The 22,568-nt window shown below is 43.6% G+C and overlaps 1 protein-coding gene across 2 annotated transcripts in view; it reads left to right on the top strand.

Annotated features, from left to right (window-relative positions):
* The window catches only part of PARN (poly(A)-specific ribonuclease), a 164,260-nt gene that overhangs the window by 97,182 nt on the left and 44,510 nt on the right, over window positions 1-22,568 (top strand). For both annotated transcript variants that reach the window (XM_059038327.2, XM_059038326.2), the window contains exon 22: window positions 22,182-22,371. In XM_059038327.2, coding sequence (XP_058894310.1) covers window positions 22,182-22,371 — 190 coding nt within the window. The remainder of the gene's footprint in view (window positions 1-22,181; window positions 22,372-22,568) is intronic.

Here is a 22,568-nt window from a genome sequence, read left to right as displayed (position 1 = left end):
GGTGTTTGCTGGCATCAAATCAGGCCTTTTGAGTATAACAGTTTCAGCGTATTAATAATAGTATGCATTAGCACAAGGAGATCAGCTCGGTGCTTTGTGACCACCTAGAGGGGTGGAATAGTGAGGGTGAGAGGGAAACACAAGAGGGAGGAGATATGGGGATATATATATATATGTATAGCTGATTCACTTTGTTATAAAGGAGAAACTAACACACCATTGTAAAGCAATTATACTTCAATAAAGATATTTTAAAAATAAAAAAATAATAGGGCTTCCCTTGTGGCTCAGTGGTTAAGAGTCCGCCTGCCGATGCAGGGGACACGGGTTCGTGCCCTGGTCTGGGAAGATCCCACATGCCGTGGAGTGGCTAGGCCCGTGAGCCATGGCTGCTGAGCCTGCGTGTTCAGAGCCTGTGCTCCGCAACGGGAAGAGGCCACAACAGTGAGAGGCCTGCATACCGCAAAAAAAAAAAGAAAAAGTGTAAACATATTCATAGCTCATAACCTTCCTCTGTAATTATCAAAAACTTTGCTATCCATGGTCAGTTTAAAAGTTTTCTTTTTGAATAGGGCTGTCTTTTAGTTATTACAGAGGACACAGCACTGTGGGACTATGAGCCTGTGTTCCCTGCACTCAGCTTTCAGTTGTCTAATTGGGTAACTACAGTAACAAAAGTATTCCACTCTGTTGTAAGTCTAAGAATGCCAAATTTTTTCTTTTATTTTTAAAAAGTATTTTATAAAATGAAATGAATACATGTTCATTACAGAAAATTGGAGGGAAACATACACACAAATGAAATAAAATCACCTAGAAATAATCAATAATCATCATAACATTCTGTTGATTTCTTTCTTTCTTTCTTTTTTTTTTTTTTTTTTTTGGTATTTTGCCTCTTTATTTTATGTGGGTATAATTGTGCATGCTTTAGTTTTTTCTATTTTTAACAATAGTTGTTGAGAAGTTTTCTCAAGTTATTTAAGCTTGTTGGGGAAGGAAACAGTTTCCCTCTACCCTTTCTAGGTTCTTCCTGGCTGGTCTAAGAGTTAAATTGACACAAGACAGATTAGCAGGAGAAAAACAAAATTAATTGCGTACATACTAGAGGCTCCCTAAGAAACCTGAGACCCTAGGATAAGTTAGGCAGTTGAGGCTTATATGCCTTCTGAGAGGAGGAGAAAGGGGTAGGGGTTTGAGACTTCAAAGGGGGAGGAAGGCAGTTCACATGGAGATGGGAAAATAAATGTTTGGTAAGCAAAGTTTGCTGCGCCTTGCAGAGACAATGGGACACAGACAGGACTGTGGTCTCCAGGCCCTGCTGAGTTCCCCTCACTTTGCCCATATCTTTGCAGACATCTCTGGCGGTAGTGCTCTTCCTAGATCAGGCCCTTTATCCAAATTCTTTTAGGCAGTTAAAGGAGGAGAAGGGGTTAAAAACAAAGACTTCCTAAGGGTTCTGTTTCTTAAAAATAATCAGCTTAAAATAATCCTCATGCTAAATAGACACGTTTTGGGGAGGCAAATTTTGCTCCCCTACAAACTCTATGAAAAAATTTTAACTGGCTGCATTAGTTAAATAAACCATCAAGTTGATATACCATAATTTACTCAATAATATTCTTATTATAGAATTTTTAGGTGATTTTTCATTTTTAATGCATTGTTTAATTTTAACAACACTCTCAAACCTCTTTGGGCAGAAGAATTTTGTGTGAAAGGAGGAACTGCAAATACAAAATTATAAAATCTCTGGAATTTCACTTAGCCTCTGTCTATAACATGATAGAGCCAGAGAATTGGTTTAAAAATTAGAATTTCTCATATATTGTCAGGTTGCCCTGTATAAAGGTTATATCAGTTTATAATCCATCCAGTGTTAGGTATTTATCTTTTTAAAACTGTTCTTATCAGCAGTTCTTTTCATTTTATTTTTGGTATTTTCTCTAACTTTTTACTTTGAAAACTTTTAAACCTATAACCCTATAGGTAAGATGGCAGCATTTATTACATTTGTTTTATCTCCCCCTCACTTTATCTCCCCCTCACTCTACATACACACACACACACACACACACACACACACACACACACGCATCCGTAATATATATATATGTATAAGCACGTATATATGTATTATTATTTTTTTATTAAAGTAAATTTATGATATTGATATGATCTAATGTTTAGGCCATAATAAAATTTCTCCAAATGTCGCAACACTGTCTCTTACATTTTTTTATTTTTTGATCCAAGATCAAGTCAAAATCATATATTACATTTAGTCATCATAATTCTCTTTTTTAAACAAGTGTCAGATTTTATTCAACTCGTTAATTAATGAAAAAACTAATAAGATGTTAAAAGCAATTCAAATGAGAATTTAACACACTAGACAATGTATTTTTACAGTTCTGTGAACAGATATCATTTGCATAACTAGGGACAGGAAGCGTTTGTATTTCTCTCAATTTTCTACAATTTAACTTCTACAGGTTGTAAAAAAACAATGGCTGCTGTGACAAATTACCAAAAACTTGGTAGCTTAAAACAACACAAACTGATTATCTTACAGTTTAGTTGGAGTATCTTACAGTTGGAGGGCAAAAGTCCAAAATTGGTTTCACTTGGCTAAGATCAAGGTGTCAGCAAAGCTGTGTTCCTTCTGGAGGCTCGAGGGGGGAATCGGTTTTTTTGCTTTTTCTCCACCTTCTTGAGGCCACCCCCATTCTTTGGCTCCTGGTCCCCTTCCTTCATCTTCTAAGTTAGTAGAGTCGTCATAGCTCTTTAATCGCCTTTAATCTAGAACAGTTCCCCAGCCTGTTTTTGTTTTTTATAACATTAACACTTTCTGAAGAGTTCAGACAAGGTGTTGTTTTGTGGTATCCTTCGATTCGGGTTTGTCTGTCTCCTGGGATTACACGTGTCTGACAGGAGGGCTACATAGGTGATGTCCTCTGAGCACGTCACACTGAGGGACACACACTGTCTATTTGTTCCATTATTACTGATGTTTTGTTTGATAATTTTGTTAAATGGTGGCCTCAGAAATCTCCATTGTAGCTCTCCCCCTTTGTAGTAACAAGTATTCTATGGGTAATACTTGTGCAAGGATGCCATTCAGATTTTAGTTTATGTTCTGCAAAGTGCACACTAGAATCATTTTGAGAAGTTTAATTGGTTCTTCTCATTTTGTGTGTTGTGTGCTTTTCTTATTGATTTGTGAGTATACTTTTATTATGATGATTATTCATTTCTAACATTTAGTAAGCCATTAGTTATTAGCTACTAGACACTGCTCTGAAATCTTCATAACTATTTTATGAAATGCAGGTACCATCTTCCCCCTTCATTTTACAGAAGAAATTGAAGCTTAGAGAGACTAATGCTGGGTTATGTATTTTGCAAATATTTGTCCCAGTTTGTTGTATACGTCTTAATATAGTCTATTTTGCTACCCCAAAGCTTTACATATTATCATAGTAACAACTATCAGTTTATTCTTTTATAGTTTTTGCCTTTGGTGTCCTATTTAGAAGCATTAAGTATTAAATCCATTAGGAATGAGTTTTGCTCAAATGCCATCTTATCAGTAAGTAGGGTTGCCAGATTTTGCCTAAATTAAGCATGGCCCAAATATTGTATGGAATGTACTTATACTAAAAAATGATTTGTTGCTTATCTGAAATTCAACTTTAACTTGGTGTCCTCTATTTTTATTTGGCAATCCTATCAGTAAGGCTTTCTCTGACCACTTTATTTAAAATCGCAGCCCCCATCTCAGCACTCCCCACTTTTCTTTCTCCATAGCACTATATATACACAATGTATTTTACTTTTTTGTTTAGTGTCTGCACTCTACCACTGGAATATAAACTCCATGATACCAGGCTTTTTTTTAACTTTTAAACGTAGGTTTAACATACATATAGAAAAGTGCACGTGTCGTTAGTATACCACTCAATGAATTACCTCAAAGTGAGCACACCCATATAACCACCCTCCAGGAGGGCGAAGATTTTTATTCTCAATGTATTTTCAATGCCTAAAGTAGTACCTGACACATAGTAGGTAATCAGCAAATATTTGTTGAATGACTCAATGATGTATCCTGTTAGGTAGACATTCAGGTTACTTTTGTCCAAATAACTAGTGAGAGAATTTATTGGTTATTTATTGCTTGGTTCTTATCCCCCTGAAAAGTGTAATTTTTGATGAATTTGAATAGTGCAATTATTTAGCTATTCCACTACTGTTGAACATTTTGGAGGTTTATGTTTGTGGTTTTATATATATATATATATATATATGTTTTTTATCCTTAAACATCTTTGTGCATTAAAAATTAGTCCTCATTTCAGATTGTTTTCATAGACTGGTTTCCTAAAAGAGTAATACTAGGTCAAAGGGTGCGCCCCTCACATTCAGACAGAACACCCACTGACAGTCAGTGGACCTGTCTGCTGAAGATGGCACATGGAAGGGACCAACACCATCGCCTGTGTTCCCTGCTTCGGAGAACAGCTAGCAGACCAGGTGGCGAGTGCCTGGTGGCTTCCTTGACATCATTCTTCCTGGTTGGTAGTGTGACCAAGATGCCTCGGGTCTGAATGCCAGTTCCTCTCCTTATACTAGTTGTAGAACTTTGAGCAAGTCATTCAACAGATTGCCGTTTTCTCTAGACAGTGATGGTAGCTGAGCCTACGGGGGTACCACATGGGATGTAGTCTCAGGAGGTGGTAACTGCAGCTCTAGGGGCAGGTGGCCTGTGCTGCTCGAAGCTCACCCAGTCCCTGGTCCAGATCATTTGGTAGATGAGCTGACGGATGCAAGGTGACCACTTCACTTTGGCCAAGAAATACTTGTCAGGTGAACGAGGGTCACACTGTGAGCTTACAGGACAGGATTCCCACCTTCCCATTATGACCACAGGTATGCAGAGAAAGAGGGGTATTATCACCCCTTTCAGACAGATTGATTTGAACTGGGAGAGCACACCCTCTCACCTGAGGCTGCCCTCGTCTTTCCTTGCTCATACATGATACATCCATTTCTGTCACCTTCGCAGGAGAAAATAGAGAACCGCATTACCCTTTTCTCACACCAGTCAGCTCTTTCCAGGATTGCTCCTATTCACGAAGAACTAACAGGTCCGTGAGTGTCGTGTGCACATTGAGAGTATGAGTTGTCTTGTGTAAACCACTTGTGAACATGACATTTACCACCTGGCTGCCAAGTAGAGGAGGCAGGGGTTTCTTTCCCCTTTTGATGCTCTCACTACACCAGAAAGAATGGGTCGTTCATTCAGTTAATATTTATTATGAAGGGCCTCTGTGGGAGGAGGCTATTCTTAAACTCCACAAAGTACCCCTAACACCAAAGGGGAGCGGACAGGATGCGCAAGGGCACCTGGAGGGGCAGTGCAGTGGGGAGAGAGGAGGGGAGCGCGGGGGGGAGCACGAGTTGGCATTTCTCTGCAGGCTCGTGTTTTATTTAAACCATCCTCGCAAATTTGAAAAATTCCACTCTATAATACATCCATTTTATTTTAATATTAAAATGTTTTAAATGACCAGATTAATTATTTAACTTTTCCTCCCTGCTCTCCAGTAAAATCCATGCTCTGGGACGTCAAGCCACGGTTATTCAGTGGCTTGAAATCATCACAAGTCCCAGGCTGCTGGGAAGCAGAGAGAAATAGCAGTGTTAGATACTCTCTCTGGGAGAAATATCAGCAGTGACATAAAGTGACTGGAACATGTTCCTATTTAGAAGGACTAGCTGGGATCTGTGCGCTCAGAGGACAGGCACAAAGGCCTGGATTATGTATTCACTCGGTTGCAACTAGAGAAGCATCATAAAATGTTTAAACTTGCATGAATTCAAGTGTACTCATTGGGGAAATTATTTTCTCAGTAGTGAGACTGGTTTTGCTTGTCAGTACACTCAGTGAAAGTGAGTGAGTCGGTGATGAAATGGGAGCTAGGGATCTGCTTTTCCCACGAGAATATCCATTCTCAAGTTCCGCCTATCAGGTGACCCCTGCCGATTAGAAATTAAGTGTGATCACCCATGTGTGTCTTCAGTAACCTGGTCGTCACATGCAAGCCTGATGTGCAAGAGGAGAAGCAGCGGAGTGCTCTGACACTGGAGGGAAAAACAGCCAAGTTGGATGCTGGCATGACACCTTCAGAGGGAATTTTCAAGGGTAACTTTGACTAAATGTGGTTTTCACGTTTAGCCTCCCTGCCGGTCTTCTCCACACAGACACACGGTTGCACACACGCTGTTGCAACTCCACCGTGCTAGGTGCTTTCCCTGAAATGACCTGTGGACAGCACCTCAGTTCAAGGACAAGGCAGCAGTTGCCCAGAGAGGTGAAGGGGGAGCCCAGTGGTAGGACTTTCCAATCCCAGAGCGTACACTCATTCCATCAGGCCTTTCTGCTCCTACAGTTGTATTAAAATCTTTTAAATCACGAATTGCTCAAAAAGAAAAAAATTTTTTTTAATTTAAATAAAATTTTAAAAAAACACCCAACAGGGAGTTCCCCGGTAGTCCAGTGGATAGGACTCAGCACTTTTACTGCCGTGGCCTGGGTTCAATCCCTGGTCAGGGAACTAAGATCCTGCAAGCCACACAGTGCGGCTTAAAAAAAAAACCCAACGGCATTTAGTCCAGACTTCTAGAGAACCAAGTTACAGGGTCTGCTTGTGCTTTTTTTGGCAACAGCAGTGAATCCCGGCTGCGCCCTGGCCTGAGCTGGAGAAGAACGGGCCGAGATTGGAGTGAGTTTTGCACCATGTCTGTGACTTTCAGGCCGCACTCAGATAGCTGTTCCCCATGTGTGCGTCCGCCCCAGGGTGGGCTTGTGGGGCAAGTGTGCACCTGGATCTTGGGAGAAGGTATTACGCAGCATTCCAGCTGCCCTCTGGGGATTCTCACTGCTCCTGCTTTAGTAAAATGTGGCAGGTTGCCTGGCAACCCCCAGCTGGTGGGGATTTTTTTCTACCTACTTCAGGAAAAAGCCCTCTATCAGCTCTTGGCTGACTACTCAGGGCGGAGTAGGAGATAAACTTGGCTCTGCAAGCCGACTTTCTCCTTTATTTTTCACACCTCTGCCTGAATCTTAACATTTGTTCTCTCCTCTGTTCTCATTTGTCTATCATTTAAAGGTAGAAGCTGGACAGTTTGCCTCCCAAATCAAGCCCTGCGGGGGATTCGTTACTGAAAACATGTTCTTTTTTCACATTAGTCAAAATTGTTTCATCTGTGAGTCAGACACCTGGACTGTTTCACTGAGTGTGTTGTATATAGCCATGCACCTCCCTGCTGCTGATTTGGTTTTGACAAAACGATCCAGTTGTAGCCTTAGAAGCAAGCATGGCTTGTGCATTTCCTGTTGGCGAAGCCCTCTAACTGCTGCCCTAACCTGGTGCGGGACCAGTCTGTCTGTGAGTGCCCTGCAGAAACGTGGTTTGTGGAGCTTTGCAGCTCTGTCCCATGCAAGTTGCTATCAGATACTCATATTTTTCTTCATTGAAATCATAGCATAATGCTGTGCAAAGGCAGGATAAGTAAATTCATTCATTAAACTTAAGTTTACCTTCTTTAAGATGAGACTTGACTTATGTTAGAGGCATTAGATGTGGGACTGAAGAGTTATCATTTAAAGGGTGATAATATTTTTCTAGGGAAAAGTAAGAGAGTACTTTAAAATCCCTGAATGCTCTGTTATCAATCAGAAAGCATTCTGTGTTCTGCTCTACCCATACATGACTTTCAAAAGTTGCTTTTCAATTTCCTAATTCGTGTTAAGCATTTTGATGTTGTCGGAAGCTCTTGAGCCATTGGGAATTTTAAGATGTAATGTTATAAAATACTTTAAAGCAGGAGTCCCCGGGTCCCCGGTCCTTGGCCTGTTAGGAAAGGGGTGGCACAGCAAGAGGTGAGCGGCAGGCAAGTGAGCCAAGCTTCGTTTGCTGCCCCCCGTCGCTCGCATCACCGCCTGAACCATACCCCCCACTCCACCCCCGGCCGTGGAAAAATTGTCTTCCACGAAACCAGTACCAGTCCCTGGTGCCAGAAAGGTTGGGGACCGCTGCTTTAAAGTGTAGCAGTATAACGACACTTACCACTGTATTCAGTTTCTTTTTTCATATAAGTGTTTTTAAATGTAACATTTGACTCTTTTTTTTCTAACCAGTCGATTTTCCATTGGATGTCCAAACACACAAAAAGTTCTACATTTACTTCTCCTTAGGATGTAGAAAACAAAATGACTGTTCAGAACAATGTAGAGACCTTAACAACTTCAGACAGGAAAGCTGACCAATTCCAGTATCAATTAAAAAAGAAAATCTGGGCTTCCCTGGTGGCGCAGTGGTTGAGAATCCGCCTGCTGATGCAGGAGACACAGGTTCGTGCCCTGGTCTGGGAAGATCCCACATGCCGCGGAGCAAGAGGCCCGCATACCGCAAAAAAAAAAAAAAAAGAAAAGAAAATCTGCCTTATTCTGCTGACACAATATTTCTTTCACAGGTTCTTCAAATGTTCAGGAGTGGTGAAAAACTTGTTACTTCTCTGAATTTGGGGGGTTGCCATCTTCTAAAAGCACTTCCTCACCGAATGGGAGAAGCTCACTCTCTGGCCTCCTCTCAGGAAGGCATGCTCTCCCCTCCCCCTTCCTCTCCCTGTCCCTCTCTTGTCCCTCTCTCTCCTATCTTTCCATCCCCCACTCTCCTGTGTATGTATGTGCTTGACACTGAGCTGCTTCCGCTGCTTTTGGCAGCTTAACATGCTTGTGTCAGACCCGAATGCTGCCTGTAGGTCTGACCACTGATGACGGCAGCGACCACGTCCCATAACAGGGAGACAGACTTAAGGAAGAAGAAAATGAAGAGATGGATTAGTCTCCTAAAGTCCTGAAGCCTATAGGGAGATGGTTTGGTGACTGAAAAGGAGAAAAATAATACAAGTGTAGAATGAATGTGTTAAAAGCCAAGATGGGATGGGACTTTAAAAACCAAAGTAATGCTTACTCAGTTTTGTGCTGGCCCTTTGGCCTGTTTGGTGATCTGTAGGGTTTTACTGTGTGGTCTACAGACAGAACCCACCAGTGAAATAAATTAGTCGTTGGGCACATAGTGTCAGCAAAGGCAAAGAGTAAAACTGATGTGGAAAATAAGGCTTACTTCGTCATTCTTTCTTTATTTCCTCATTGGAGAAGCGTGTGATTCTTTCTGTATACTTTTCTGAAGTCAGACATTGCCGGTTATAACGAATACCTTGCATTGTCCCAAGGCACCCTGTGGTCTGAAGAGCAGATTTCATTGCTTTTGTTATGAATCTATTCTCTCTCAATAGAGGCTGGACACAGTGCCAGTGAGGCTCCATGCAGGCACCAAGGAGGCTGGCCTGAGTGTTAAAGGAGGTTGTGTTGGCATTTTTTTCCTCACCTTTTTGGTGGTAACAGATCGCATGTCCTGGAGACACTGAAGAGACGAGTCACGTTTGATGTAGATTTCAGGGGGTTCCGCATCTCTAGATGGAGTGGGGTAGAGAACAAGGCAGGACTAGGAAGACGGTTCTTTTCATAGGTAGCATCATGGTGCCATCATGAGAACCCTGAAAGGTTCCAGATTGGTAGCGTGGCAAAGAAGGGTTAACGAGAACCATAGACGGAGTTGTCTGTATGGACAGTTTATATGGAATTTCTGTGACTCCTTCTTACTAGGTTGGGAGAGGCCACTTTGCTTTTGGGGACTGATACCCTCCTTCCCAGGGGTAATGACTCACCCTGCAGGTAAGATAGCTCAGCCCTGCCTGGCTGATAAAGGCCTGTCATTCTCATTTTCTCCCCACATCCCCTCCTTCCCTCCTGGGTTTCACTTGGTTAATGAATAAGCCTAGTCATGAGCTGTAAGTAAATTCTTTTATCAAATGAAAACCACATCAAAACATCCACAGAGAGACATTTAATGAAAGTGTAAATATTGCAGTACAGCATCTCCCGTATCTGGTTGGCTTGTATACAAACAGACTTTAAGCTTTTCACCTATGGAAACCTTTAAGTCTGAAAATACGCTGCTCTGTGAGGCTTTTTGTAAACATGGTCTTGGGACGTGGAGAAAAGTTGGTGCATTTATGTGTTATCACAATAGCACTAATATTGTGGCAGATTTAATGCTTCATAAACAGCTCAAACTGACAAGGTTAATAGTCCAAAAGTGTTGTCTTGGTGTATGTGGGGACATTTATATTTGGTGTATATTTGTGTCTGGCATCTGAAACATCGCGAACGAGAACCAGTGAACCCTTCTTAACTCTGACTGCAGACCCGGCCACTACCTCGAGCCAGCAGTTCAGTTTACACACTGGCTCTGGTTGGTGAATAGGTTGTGTCCTAAAAGTTCTTTTGTTGATTAACCTTTTAGAACACAAAGCGCATTGTCGCACAGAAATGCCACTTTGAATGGTGGGTGTCAGTGAGCTGTGGCTTGTTTCAAACTTCGAGTCATGGCCCATCAGTGGGTCAGAAAATCAGTGCTAGTTGACGCCAGAATAAAAAAGAAGAGAGAAAAGAAACAGAATAGGAAACATCAGAGTGCGTTGCCTAGAAAAGATAGGTCTTGTTTGGTGACACTGTTGCAACTTAAAACCTTCTGGGCACTGTATTGCCTTTAGAGCGTGAAAGGTACCCGTGTAGGGGGAGGTTGTATCAGCAGTGGGTTAAATCTGGCCATTTTTCACTGTCCAGCACTGTGATGTCAGGCAAGGGGCTTAACCTATCTGGGTCTCTGTTTTGTCATACTCAAAATAGGGCTGTTTTGTAGAGGTACGATTAGAGATGAAAGAGTGTATGTTAGGATTAATATATTAGGATATTACAGAACATACGGTAATATATTAGGATTAGAGCTAATACAGCATCTGGTGCATGGTAACCTCTCTGTAAACCATGATTATTATTTATTTGTACTCCTTTGTGATATATGTGGACCTTAAAGATACTGTTATAAAATAGTATAACTAAAACATGTACTGTTTAGTCTTCCCTAGAGTACAATTTATTCAGTGTTCCTGACATTTAGGATCTGCCATTTCACACATTCTAGGAGGAGATCTTTGATTTTACTTTAAATTATTCCTGTGTAATTGAGACATCAATCTTAATTTTTTCCCATGAAGTGTGAAGAATGTTGCAAATTGCCTTAGGTCTTTCAGCTGTCTGTCAAGTTCGTCAAGACCGTTAAGTATGGAATTGCTTCCCAGCTCCCTATTTTAAGTTGTGTGTTTTCATCTTTATTTTAAAAACACAAACAGGCATTCTCTGTCTTTTTTTAAAAGTGACTCTCAATTCTAAACTTTTTGGAACTCCATCTGCTCCTGTTTGACTCCATCATAAAATCATTCTTACCTCCTGCACATCACTACCCCATCTTTTTTTTTTTTAATTAATTAATTTATTTATTTTTGCTGTGTTGGGTCTTCGTTTCTGTGCGAGGGCTTTCTCTAGCTGCGGCGAGCGGGGGCCACCCTTCATCGCGGTGCACGGGCCTCTCACTGTTGCGGCCTCTCTTGTTGCGGAGCACAGGCTCCAGACGCGCAGGCTCAGTGGTTGTGGCTCACGGGCCCAGTTGCTCGGCGGCCTGTGGGATCTTCCCAGACCAGGGCTCGAACCCGTGTCCTCTGCATTGGCAGGCAGATTCTCAATCACTGCGCCATGAGGGAAGCCCCTCTCTACCCCATCTTTTAAGGAGCTATGTCAGCATTTGTGAAAACCTTTTTATGTCTGGCTTGGGTTTAGAGCAGCTGCTGTGTTGACAGATTTGAGGGGCAGGTTAAAAGTGTCGTCAGAAGCCTGGCATCAAAGCCAGGGAGGTGAGGATTCAAATCCAGCTCTGCCAGTTCATTATCTTGGCCCTCTCTGCAGGTTACTCAACCTCTCTTAGCCTCTGTTTCTGTGTCTGTAAAAACAGAGTTCCTGCCCACCTTGTGGGGTTGCTTTGAGGAGAAAAAGAGCACGGGTTGATTGGTAACTTTGCCTAGAAGGCCGCTGTCTCCAGCTGGGTCTTCATAAGTCACAGCTCTGCAGCCTTTTCTGCCCTTCCCGTCCTCCCGGCCTCAGCTCTGGGGCTCTCAGGAAGACCCACTCCCTTTACCCAGGAAACAGCCGGTTTCCGGGTGGGGCTTCCTACCCCAGATTCATCAAGCTCTGCACCTGCTTCTCCCTTCTCTCAGAAGTGGGGTCCCCACGTGTGCTCTCAGCCTCGTTTCCTCTCCAGGCCTTTTGCTGTCCCTTATCCCCAGGCCCACCTGCTGCTGCTTCCAACAGTGAGAAAACCTGCTGAATCGAATCCATCTTTTCAAAAAGACTTCTGGATCCCAGCTCCCTTTGCTCCCCGTGACTTCTTTCCTTCTGCAAGTTCCAGCGGTCTGGATTCATCACCCTAGCCATCATGCCCTCTCATTTAGCTGAGGTCCCTGGTGAACTCCGTGCCATAAAGCCCCTGAGCCCTTGTCTCCTCTTGCCTGGTTGCTCAGTACGTTGACCCATCCTTCCTTCCTGGGCTCCACAGCCCCAGACTTTCTAAGTTAGTCACCTCCTGTTCGGCCCACAGCGTCCCAGGCTCCCCTGCCTGCTCCTCCCCATCTGTAAGGTGATTACATGTTTGCTGTACCTCAGAGTTCCACTAGGACTTCTTTTCTGACTCCATGCCTTCTCCATTCCCATTCCCGCTTTCCCCTTCAATCGCGGTGATCTTGTAGAAACACACATCCGATCACGCTCGCACCCTCCTGGTGACTAAAACCCCATGGTGGCTCTCCCTCTGCACGTAGCCGGAGCCCTCGGGGGTGTGTCCATCATTCCGGCTTCACCTCAGGTCCTCCCTGCTCCCTCTTTAGTCTCACTGTTACGGTCGTGTTTCAGTTCCTCAGTCAAGACTGTGTCTCCTCACTCCATGTTCCTTCTGCCTGGCACACGCTTCCCTACCCCCAGTGTCTTTGACACTGTCTGCTCTCCCAGCCTTCAGTCTCAGGAAAAGCTGAATGTCTTTTCCTTAGGGAAACGGTCCCTGTGTCCTGGGCTTGACCAGCTAGCTCCCGCTGGAAACTCCAGAGCGCTTTTCTAACCCTCAGCACACGTGTGGGGCTCTGTGCCCTGTCCTTCCCTCCTGGCGAATACAAGGACCAGGTCTCTGATTCAGCCCCAGTTGCCCATGCATAGAAGATGGTGTGTTTGTTCATGAATAAGTGGATAGATGAATAAATGAACAAGTGAGAATTTCATACATTAGTGTCCGTGTTCACAAACAGGTGGAAGGGTGAATAAATGAACAAGCGAGAACTAAATACATCTGTTTGTAAAGCAGTCAGCACAGCTCTTATATATAGTAAGCACTCAATAAATGGTAGCTTTATTTCTTCTTAATCGACTTTTCAGCTGGGAACCATGAAAAGAAAAAAGAAAAAAAAAAAAAAAACCACTCAGGCTGGTTAATGCGAGCACTGCTCCTTGGTGACATCCTTCAGTAAAGTGGAGGCAGGTGGCAGAGGCCATGGGAGCGAGAGCTTAAGCAGCAGCTTCCTTCCCACAGTCAACCTCTTGCTCTTCCTCATGCTGAAGTCATCATTTCTCACCCCAATTCCTGCCTCCCTGGTGCTCCCCTACCAATCCTTTCTGTTCCTTTCCTCCTCCTCTAGATTGTAAGCTTCTTCCGGGCAGGGACCGTCTCTTCCCTTCCTCCACGCGCCGGTGCCCAGCACAGTACCTGGAGCCAGTGTTTGTGGAATGAATTAATGAATGCACGTTTCAGAAGCGGACTATGGTGTTGCCAGGAGAGTTAGTGAAAATTAATTGACTAATTTTAGCCTCATTTCAATTTTTAAAAATTATAGTTCAGACTTTTTGATTTTGTACTTGTCCAGTATGGTTGACGTATCGGTTCCTGTATTTTCCACATTATTTCCACGTTTTTGCGTGGGAAAGACCCCAATTCTAAACAGTAGCAGTGTCACGTGAGCTTTGCAGACTCAGGTCTGTGAGGCCCCCCTCACTTCTCTCCCCCCAGTGTGTGATGAGCTATACAGCTCGCTGAATCTGTCTCACTGTAGAATATCTTATGTGGCTTAGACGCCATTCTTTTAGTCTGAACTATATGTTTTGTGATCTAACAGCTATAGCCTCATTGCTTAGGCACCTACTGTGTGCCAAGCCCTGTGCTGAGAGCTCTGTGTACGTACTCTCTGCCCTTCCTGATAGCTTTCTGAGGTAGGTAGATATGCCCCTTTTATGGATAAAGAAAGGGAAGCCCAGGGAGGCAGGTGACTTGCCTCAGGCAAGTTAAGATCGGGGGCAGGATTTGAACCTAGGCCACTGTGGCCTCAGAACCTGTGGTTTTTCCACTTGACTTCGTTGCCTCCCTTTGCGTAGATTTTAAGTGAATGTCACCATGTCTACATGTCAGCCTTTGTCCAGTTTATGGAGAGTGCTTTCTTCTCCACTTCTTTGGCTTTTTTTTTTTTTTTTTCTGCTACACAGCATGGCTTGTGGGATTTTAGTTCCCCAACCAGGGATCGAACCTGAGCCCTCGGCAGTGAGAGCGTGGAGCCCTAACCACTGGACCTCCAGGGAATCCCCATCCACTTCCTTGGCCTTAATTAGAGACTGTGAGGTGAAATGAGGTGTGGGAGCCATGAGCAGAATTAGGGGGTGACGTGGAGGGGGCACGGAGTCGTAGGCGTGACTTGTATGTGGTGGAACCAGGACGGGACCCACTTCCTCTCTGGGCGCCTGTTGAGTTTGCTCTGGTCCTTATCCGTCACAGGGCTCACAGCACCTGCCCACACGGTACCAACCACCCAGTGCCAGGGGTGGGTACGAGCCCAGTTCTGTGAACGCTCAGCTGTTCTTGCTCTCATACTCTGCCCTTCACATCTTTTTAAGCATCGTGGCCTGAGCTTGCTCCCTTGGCCTTAGTCCACTTCCTTTCCTGAGTGTCTCCTACATGTCAGGTACTGTGATAGAGGCTTGGGGAAAGCAGAAGTGAATAAACCCAGTTCCCTTCTGCCTCTTAACTCCATTATTTCTGCTGTGCTCTTTAGAGTGCTTGGATCTCTTTCATGTGCCTTAGTTTTCACTCTTTAGCCTTAGTACTTTATTTTTTTATTTCTATTTATTTTTTTGGCTGTGGTGCAAGGCTTGTGGGAACTTAGTTCCCCGACCAGGGATCAAACCCAGGCCCTCAGCAGTGAAAGTGTGGCGTCCTAACCACTGGACCGCCAGGGAATTCCCTAGCCTTAGTACTGTACAAACAAACAAACAAGCAACCCTTTATTGGATAAGTATGCAGTGTATGAAGAACAAGGGACAAGGAATCACAAGCCCTGGGTCATGACCATGTGCCCGGGGCAGGTACATTGGCCTCACCAAGTCTGCTATCAAGGGCCGTTGCCATTTCTTTCCCAGCGTTGCTGTGAAGCTCAGGTGTGGCAATGTGCACAGACTGCTCCTGCCCAAGGGAGCCTGCCTTTCAGAGTCAGAGCCAGCTCTTCTTGTTTCCAGCCCAGGGCTCTTCATCTGCTGAACCACCCTTCCTCATGGAATTTTTCATTGAAGATGTTGTGTATATGTATCTTGGTTCTGGCTTTCTTCTCTTGAGTAGAAACAAGCTGACAGCAGGTACAAAAGCTGTATTTCTTCCCTCCTTCCACAATGTCAGATGAAATTCCTGCCAAAGTACCATGGTAGAGCCCAGGCGCTACCATGATGAATGGTACCAGATGAATAAGCTAAGGTCCCTTCCCTCCAAGAGCGCCTGAGTAAACGTGGGGAAAGAGTCAGCGTTAAAGTGAGGGCTGGACCAAGCTAAAGGCCCTGATGTCCTCTAGCAGGTTTGCACTTGACTCTGTAGGGTTTTATAGAAGAGGATGGACTGGCAAGGGTAAAATAGGGCTGACCATTATTAGGGTTGAGTGTTTTTGTAAAGTTAGTTCTCCTGTAGAATCCGAGATAAAAACCCTCCATTCTCTCTCTGGTAAAAGTCAAAAAATGGTCATGCTGTTGAAAACCCAAAGTCGATCAAATTATATGGAACATGAGAAAACTTCTGAATCTGGTATGTTCACATGTAAATAAACAAGCAAACACAAAGCGATGTTTGGCACCCTCCTGGTGTGGGGTGAAAACCCAGAATGAGGGCACAGTGGTGCAGGGCCCCAGGCTGGCAGCTGAGGGAGGGGTCAGGAGAGGTCATGAAGGGTGTCAGAAGTGGGCACCATAGAGCGTTAAAGCACACGTTGGTGGGTAGGGTGTAGGGTTTGGGTCTGCAAAGCTGGCAGAGGCCACTGTCGGCACACGTCACTTCGGGTGGGCAGTTAACATACCAGATTATCATGGAGAGATTCCTTCTGCTTTTTACATAACTGTTGTATGGAGAGGTGGACAGACCCTGAGTCTCTTGCAGACAGAGGCATTTGCCTGTGTTAACTCTAAATGACACGGTCTGGGACCCTTCCAGTGCACATGGTGTCATGGAAAGCATGTAGCTTTGGTTTGGATCGCAACACTTGTCATCTTTGAGACCTTGAACTGGTCACTTCTTATGAGCTTCATTGTCCTTATCTATAGAGTCAGGATAATCCTTACAGGATTTTTCCATACCTGGCAGAATAAGTAACCAATAAATATTTCTCTTTCTTGTAACCATTGGATTGATAAGCATTATAGGTAATTCCCTTAGAAACTGACTGAGAACCTGATGTTGGCTGAGGGTAGCCACTGCAGAAAATACAGGACTAATGGTGTGTGACTGCTTCTGAAGTTTCCTGATGTTCCCCCCATCCCACCCCCTCCAGCAGTTGCTGCAGTAAAGTGATTGCAGCCACTTAATAACCAGGCTGCACAAATGTCCTCAGCCTCCCTCGGAAGGTCTGAGAAGCCTGGCGTTTCAGCACCCGTGATTGTTTGCAGCACACGGACCATTCAGGGACACCTCCTTATCACTGAAGACATTGAAACTGAAGTAACTCTTACCTCGTCTTACAGAGCCCTTCTAACTTAGTCTCAGAAATGGCCCTTAGGAGTTGGACAGTGTAAAACAACAGCAAAACTAAACAATTTGTTTAAAATGTAATGAACATCTGTGAAACCACCACTCAACCAAAGAGCTAAAATATTGTTAATAAATTACATTTACCTGTTGTTCCTCCCCTGTGGGTGGCAGTCACTCTTCTCAAAGTCATGCTGATCATTTTCTTGCTTTTTTGGTTCTCTCTCTCTCTCCCTCTCTCTCCCCGCTCTCTCCTTCCCCTCACCTTCCCCCATCCCCCTTCCCCCTCCCTCTCCCTTTCCCTCTGCAGATCTACAAAATGATATCTTATTGGCTCCTAATTTGCCTTTGCCTGAGGTTGAGCAACTCTTTATGTAATTATTGGCGTTATATGCTCCCTTTTCTGTGAAACGACTATGAATGCTTTTCGTGTCTTTTGCCCATTTTTCGGTTAGGTGTTCTCTTACTGATTTGTAGGCATTTTTATGTATTCTGGTGCTAATCCTCCATCAGTTGTATGTGTCACAAATATCTTCTCCCAGTGTGTAGATTGTCTTCCCTCTCTTTAAAGTGTCTTTGGGTGGCCAAAAGTTTTCGTATTAATGTAGCCAAACTTATTGATCTTTTTTTTAATGCTTAACATTTTTTGTATCTTCATAAATTCTTTCCTACTTCAAGCTCCGGAAGATATTCACTTCTGTTTTCTTTTCAAGTTTTCAAAGTTTGCTTTTGACATTTAAGTGCTTCATCCATCTGGACTTGATTTTTTGGCCTGGTGTGAGTAAGAATCCAATTTCTTTTTTTCTTCCTGTGGATAAACAATTTTTCCAACTTTTCCTTTTGCACAGTGTCATGCTGCCTCTGTCAAAAATCAAAGTTTCACAGATGCATAGATCTGTTTCTAGGTTCTTCTGTACCACTGGTCAGTTTGTTTATCTCTGTCCCATTACTACACTGTCTTAAGTACTACAGGTTGACAGTAAGCTTTTTTAGCTATCAAGGCAAGTTCCCCTTCCTTATTCTTCTTCAGAAATGTTTGGGCTATCATTGGCCATTTGTCTTCCCTTTAAAATTTGGAATCAACCTTTCAAATTCCACAGAATAATTGAGGTGTAATTTATATACAGTGAAATATACACTGTTCTGTTGCCCAGGTCTTCACCTTAACAAATGCACATCATCATGTAACCTCCACCACAACCAGGATACAGGACAGTTCCATCACTCCCAGAATTCCCTCATCCCTTTGGCGGTTGACCTCCTGCCCCAGTCCCTGGTTACCACTGCTCTGTGTTCTGTTGAGATTTTTTTTTTTTAATCTCATTTGAAATTTTTTCATTGTTTTATTAAAACGTTGGAATTTTTTAAACTGAAACTGCATTAAATCTAGAGATAAATTTAGGAAGGACTCTACGTCTTATGTTAAGTGTTCTTGTCCATGAACATTATGTATCTCTCAACTTAGTTGGAGAGATTTTTTCTTGACAGTAACGGAAGGGTCTACATTTTTAGAAAAAAAATCTCAACATTTTAAGTAGTTCTTTAAAACTCCTCTAAAGGAAGCACTTTATAAGATAATCGTCCATCTAAACAGACACATAAATATACACAAATATATATCATACTTGTGGCAGTGTTATGTTTCAGAAAAAAGTCACCTCTTGGTTCCATAACAGCCTTGTTGCTCACCCTATGAGACCATAAGCAAGCTGCTCGGCTCTCCTGATGCTCAGTCTCTTTATCTGTGTGATGACTAGAGCATCTCTTCCTCATGGGGTGGTTGTGAAGATTAAATGCACAAAGTGTCGAGACAGCGGACCCGGCACAGTGAAGCCATGGGTGGGTGAGACTGTGGGAGAGGAGCTAATCTCACTCACCCACAAGGAACCAGGAAGGGCCTTCACCGTGTTTGGTTTTGCAGTGGCTTTCACAAAGTGGCATGGCCAAAAGATGGCCTTGAATCATTTTCCTGACAAATTTGGAAAAGGTTAGTGTTACCAAGCTGCCTGTGCCACGCTGCTTCTGACAGGCAAGCTGGAATCACTGGAGGACACAGCTGACAGCCAATTCATTTTGCTGATTCATCCATTAGAAGGGTGGCTCTGGGCCAGAGCTTGGCTTCCAGATTAAAGGCCGAGAGCTGCAAAGCTGCTGGGACTTGAAGGAATGCTGGTAAATTATTGCCATGTGAAGGCCAGCCGTGGAAAGTGGATTGTTATTTGTTTCCCCCTTTAAGTGATCCTAATTCCAAATGTGCTCAGATAAATTCTCCACCATGGTTAGGGAAGTTTTGAAACATTTGTCCATGGGGCTGAGAGCTAAATTACTGGAAACAATCAAATGCTGCTAAGTAGATCATTTTGGCTCCTTTATGACCCTATCATCACCTCTGCTTTCAGGAGGAATGTTGACTCAAGCCTACTCTTTTACTTGGTAATCCAAATTAAACTCGAGAGAGGAATTATTGCACATGTCATCCCTGTGGGGCACACATCCAAATCAACCTGCCAGAGTAAGGAATGAAACTTAAAGAGGAAAATCCAGGAGATGCTCATTTGCCAACGATCAGGACAGAATAATCATGTAGAATCTGTGGGTTCTCATGTATCGCATTGATAGATTAACCTGTTTTAGTGGGTAGTCTCAAACTTACAGGAAGCTGCATAAAGCTTGCATGTGACTGGGTGAGCTCAAGAGGGTGGAAATTGTGTCTTGTTTTACCAAATGTCTAGCATCGTCCCTGGGACGGACACCCAGTGAGCAGCTGCTAGACAGAGGCACGGATGGATGATGTTTGTTGGGTATACAGATTGTGGGGTGGTTAGATAAATGAGCCAAGAAAGTCAGAAGTGTAGTCCATTGAAAGCAAGAAGAGCAACTGTCCTGAGGAATAAGATTTTAAAGAAAGGATCCTGTTTCTTTGGTTCTCTGATCTGAGTGACTTTGGTCGATAGTGTATCTGCAGAGCTGGGTACTTTCTGTTTCCCTCCTTGTAGTGAGTCAGAGCGTATGCTCTTTTGAGCTCACATTTCACTAACTCAATCTGCTTCCTTGGGATAATGTGAAAGTTCTTTAATACCCTTAGGGTTGTTTTCTTTTCTTTTCTTTTTTTCCTGTTAAACTCTAGAGTGAATATTTGAAAAGTACAGCAAACTTAGTAAAAAAAAAAATTTTTTTTGAATTTTATTTTATTTATTTTTTTATACAGCAGGTTCTTATTAGTTATCCATTTTATACATATTAGTGTCTACATGTCAATCCCAACCTCCCAATTCATCCCACCCCCCCACCCCCCGCCACTTTCCCCCCTTGGTGTCCATACATTTGTCCTCTACATCTGTGTCTCTATTTCTGCCCTGCACACCGGTTTATCTGCACCATTTTTCTAGGTTCCACATATATGCGTTAATATACAATATTTGTTTTTCTCTTTCTAACTTACTTCACTCTGTATAACAGTCTCTAGGTCCATCCATGTCTCTACAAAGGACCCAGTTTTGTTCCTTTTTATGGCTGAGTAATATTCCATTGTATATATGTGCCACATCTTCTTTATCCATTCATCTGTCGATGGGCATTTAGGTTGCTTCCATGACCTGGCTATTGTAAATAGTGCTGCAGTGAACATTGGGGTGCATGATAAGAGTGGGTGTCTTTTCTTATTTTTCTTTTTGTTGTTTTATTTTGCTTTTCTCTTTAGATGGCTAAACGTTTAGGGCGTGACATTCTATAAACTCCTATTGTGCTGAGAAGTTTTAGGCAGATCCGGTCCACTTGGAGTGAAGATGAAAGTGTCAGGGGCTGGGTATGTGGGGAGTATCTGCCTCTCATCCGGTTGTCTTTCCCCTGTGGTTTAAGGTCTCTGAAGTACTGGAGTCCCTTGTCCAGTTCTGGTGTGTCCATCACCTCTTGCTGCATTCTACCATGCTTCATTTACATAATATTTACTGGGAACTACTCTGATCCAAGAACTTTGCAGAAATGGGTATGCAGAAGTGGGTATACTCTATTTCAGACGTCACGGTGCTTTTGCAGCTGCCCGGGTCCCAAGTCTGGCAGCCCCTGCCAGCATTGCCCAGCCCTTACGGTCTTGCTGCTAGTGTGGGTAATAACCAGTGGCAGTGATAGTGGGCCGGGGAGTGTGTGCTCACACTGCAGAAGCTGGAGCCAGCACATGGGGGCCCATCCTCCCGGTTTCTGTGGGTCCTCACTCCCAGGCCACCTTCATGTTCCATCCCCCACCCTCCGAGAAGGAGGCAGCAAGACGGACCCGGCCTTAGTCAGGCATTAACACCAAAGAGGGAGCAAGCTCTAGTTTTCAGGGACTCCTGCCAGAGGCAGATTACAGAGAATTAGCAGGCTTTCAAAGCAGAAGGAGGAAGAGGCAGGTCTCAAGTACTGTGGGAATATCTTGAATCTGCAGAGTCCAAAGTGAAGTGCGGAACGGCAGGCAGGGCCCTGGCCTTAGGGTCGAAGCAGCCTGGTTTTGCCGCCCAGCACTGCCGCTGGCCCACGGTGCGGCCTGCAACAATCCCCCCGACCTCTGTGCACCTGCTTTCTCATATTCAATAAAGACAATTCTCCCTTGCAAGTGCATTGTGAAGATTAGACATCATGTATGCAAAGCACCGGACATAGGCGTATGGTAGACCTTTGGTATTTGACACAGTGATCAGCACTGCTGTCAGTATTGCTTTTCTTGTCATCTTTATTTTTAACAAAATAAGTGAGGGTATTACGGTTTTCCCTTAGTAGTTTGGTTTTGTTTTTCATGTTCTTACTCTGAAAAGGAGTAATTTTCAGGCTGTAATGTTACCTGCAGATATTCTGAAAATTAACATTTTGCTTACATCATTCTGGTTATTTAATAGTTTACAGAGCATTTTCACACTGTAAGGGAGATTGAGGAGCAGTGACTGTCTTTTTTCCAGGTGAGAAAACTCAGATGTGGAGAGCCTGTGGGACACTCCCAAGGCCACCTGGCTTCTAAATGGCAGAACGGGGTTGGGAGTGCAGACCTCACCCCAGGGCTCCTTTGACTACCTCAGGCCGTCTTTCGTCTTTCCGAAGTGACATCCCTGGGGCTAGGCCAGACTCTTTGATAAGGATTTTTTCTTTTCCTTGTAGCTGTCAATACCAGCAAATATGCAGAGAGCTATCGGATCCAGACCTATGCTGAATATGTGGGGACAAAGCATGAGGAGAAGCAGATCAAGAGAAAGTGGACAGAAGATAGTTGGAAGGAGGTTGAGAGAAAGCGGTTAAACACGCAGTGCATTTCCTATGCTTTGCAGAATCACTGTTACCACGCCAATAGGTAAGAGTTCTTGGCTGTCTATTTGAAAGGGCAGCGTCATTCTAGCAAAGCTCTTCTCGCTGCTTCTTATAGGACTGTAAGTAGTAAATCTGACTTGTGAGAAAGACTTTTTTCTAACTTTTCACATAATATCAGAAGTTACTACTCCGTTAATTTCTTCTGTGCTGTATAGACCATTTCAGTTAACAGTCACAAAA

Source organism: Kogia breviceps, chromosome 14 (assembly GCF_026419965.1).
Source record: "Kogia breviceps isolate mKogBre1 chromosome 14, mKogBre1 haplotype 1, whole genome shotgun sequence".
Taxonomy (NCBI): domain Eukaryota; kingdom Metazoa; phylum Chordata; class Mammalia; order Artiodactyla; family Physeteridae; genus Kogia; species Kogia breviceps.
This window is presented reverse-complemented; position numbering and strand designations above follow the sequence as displayed.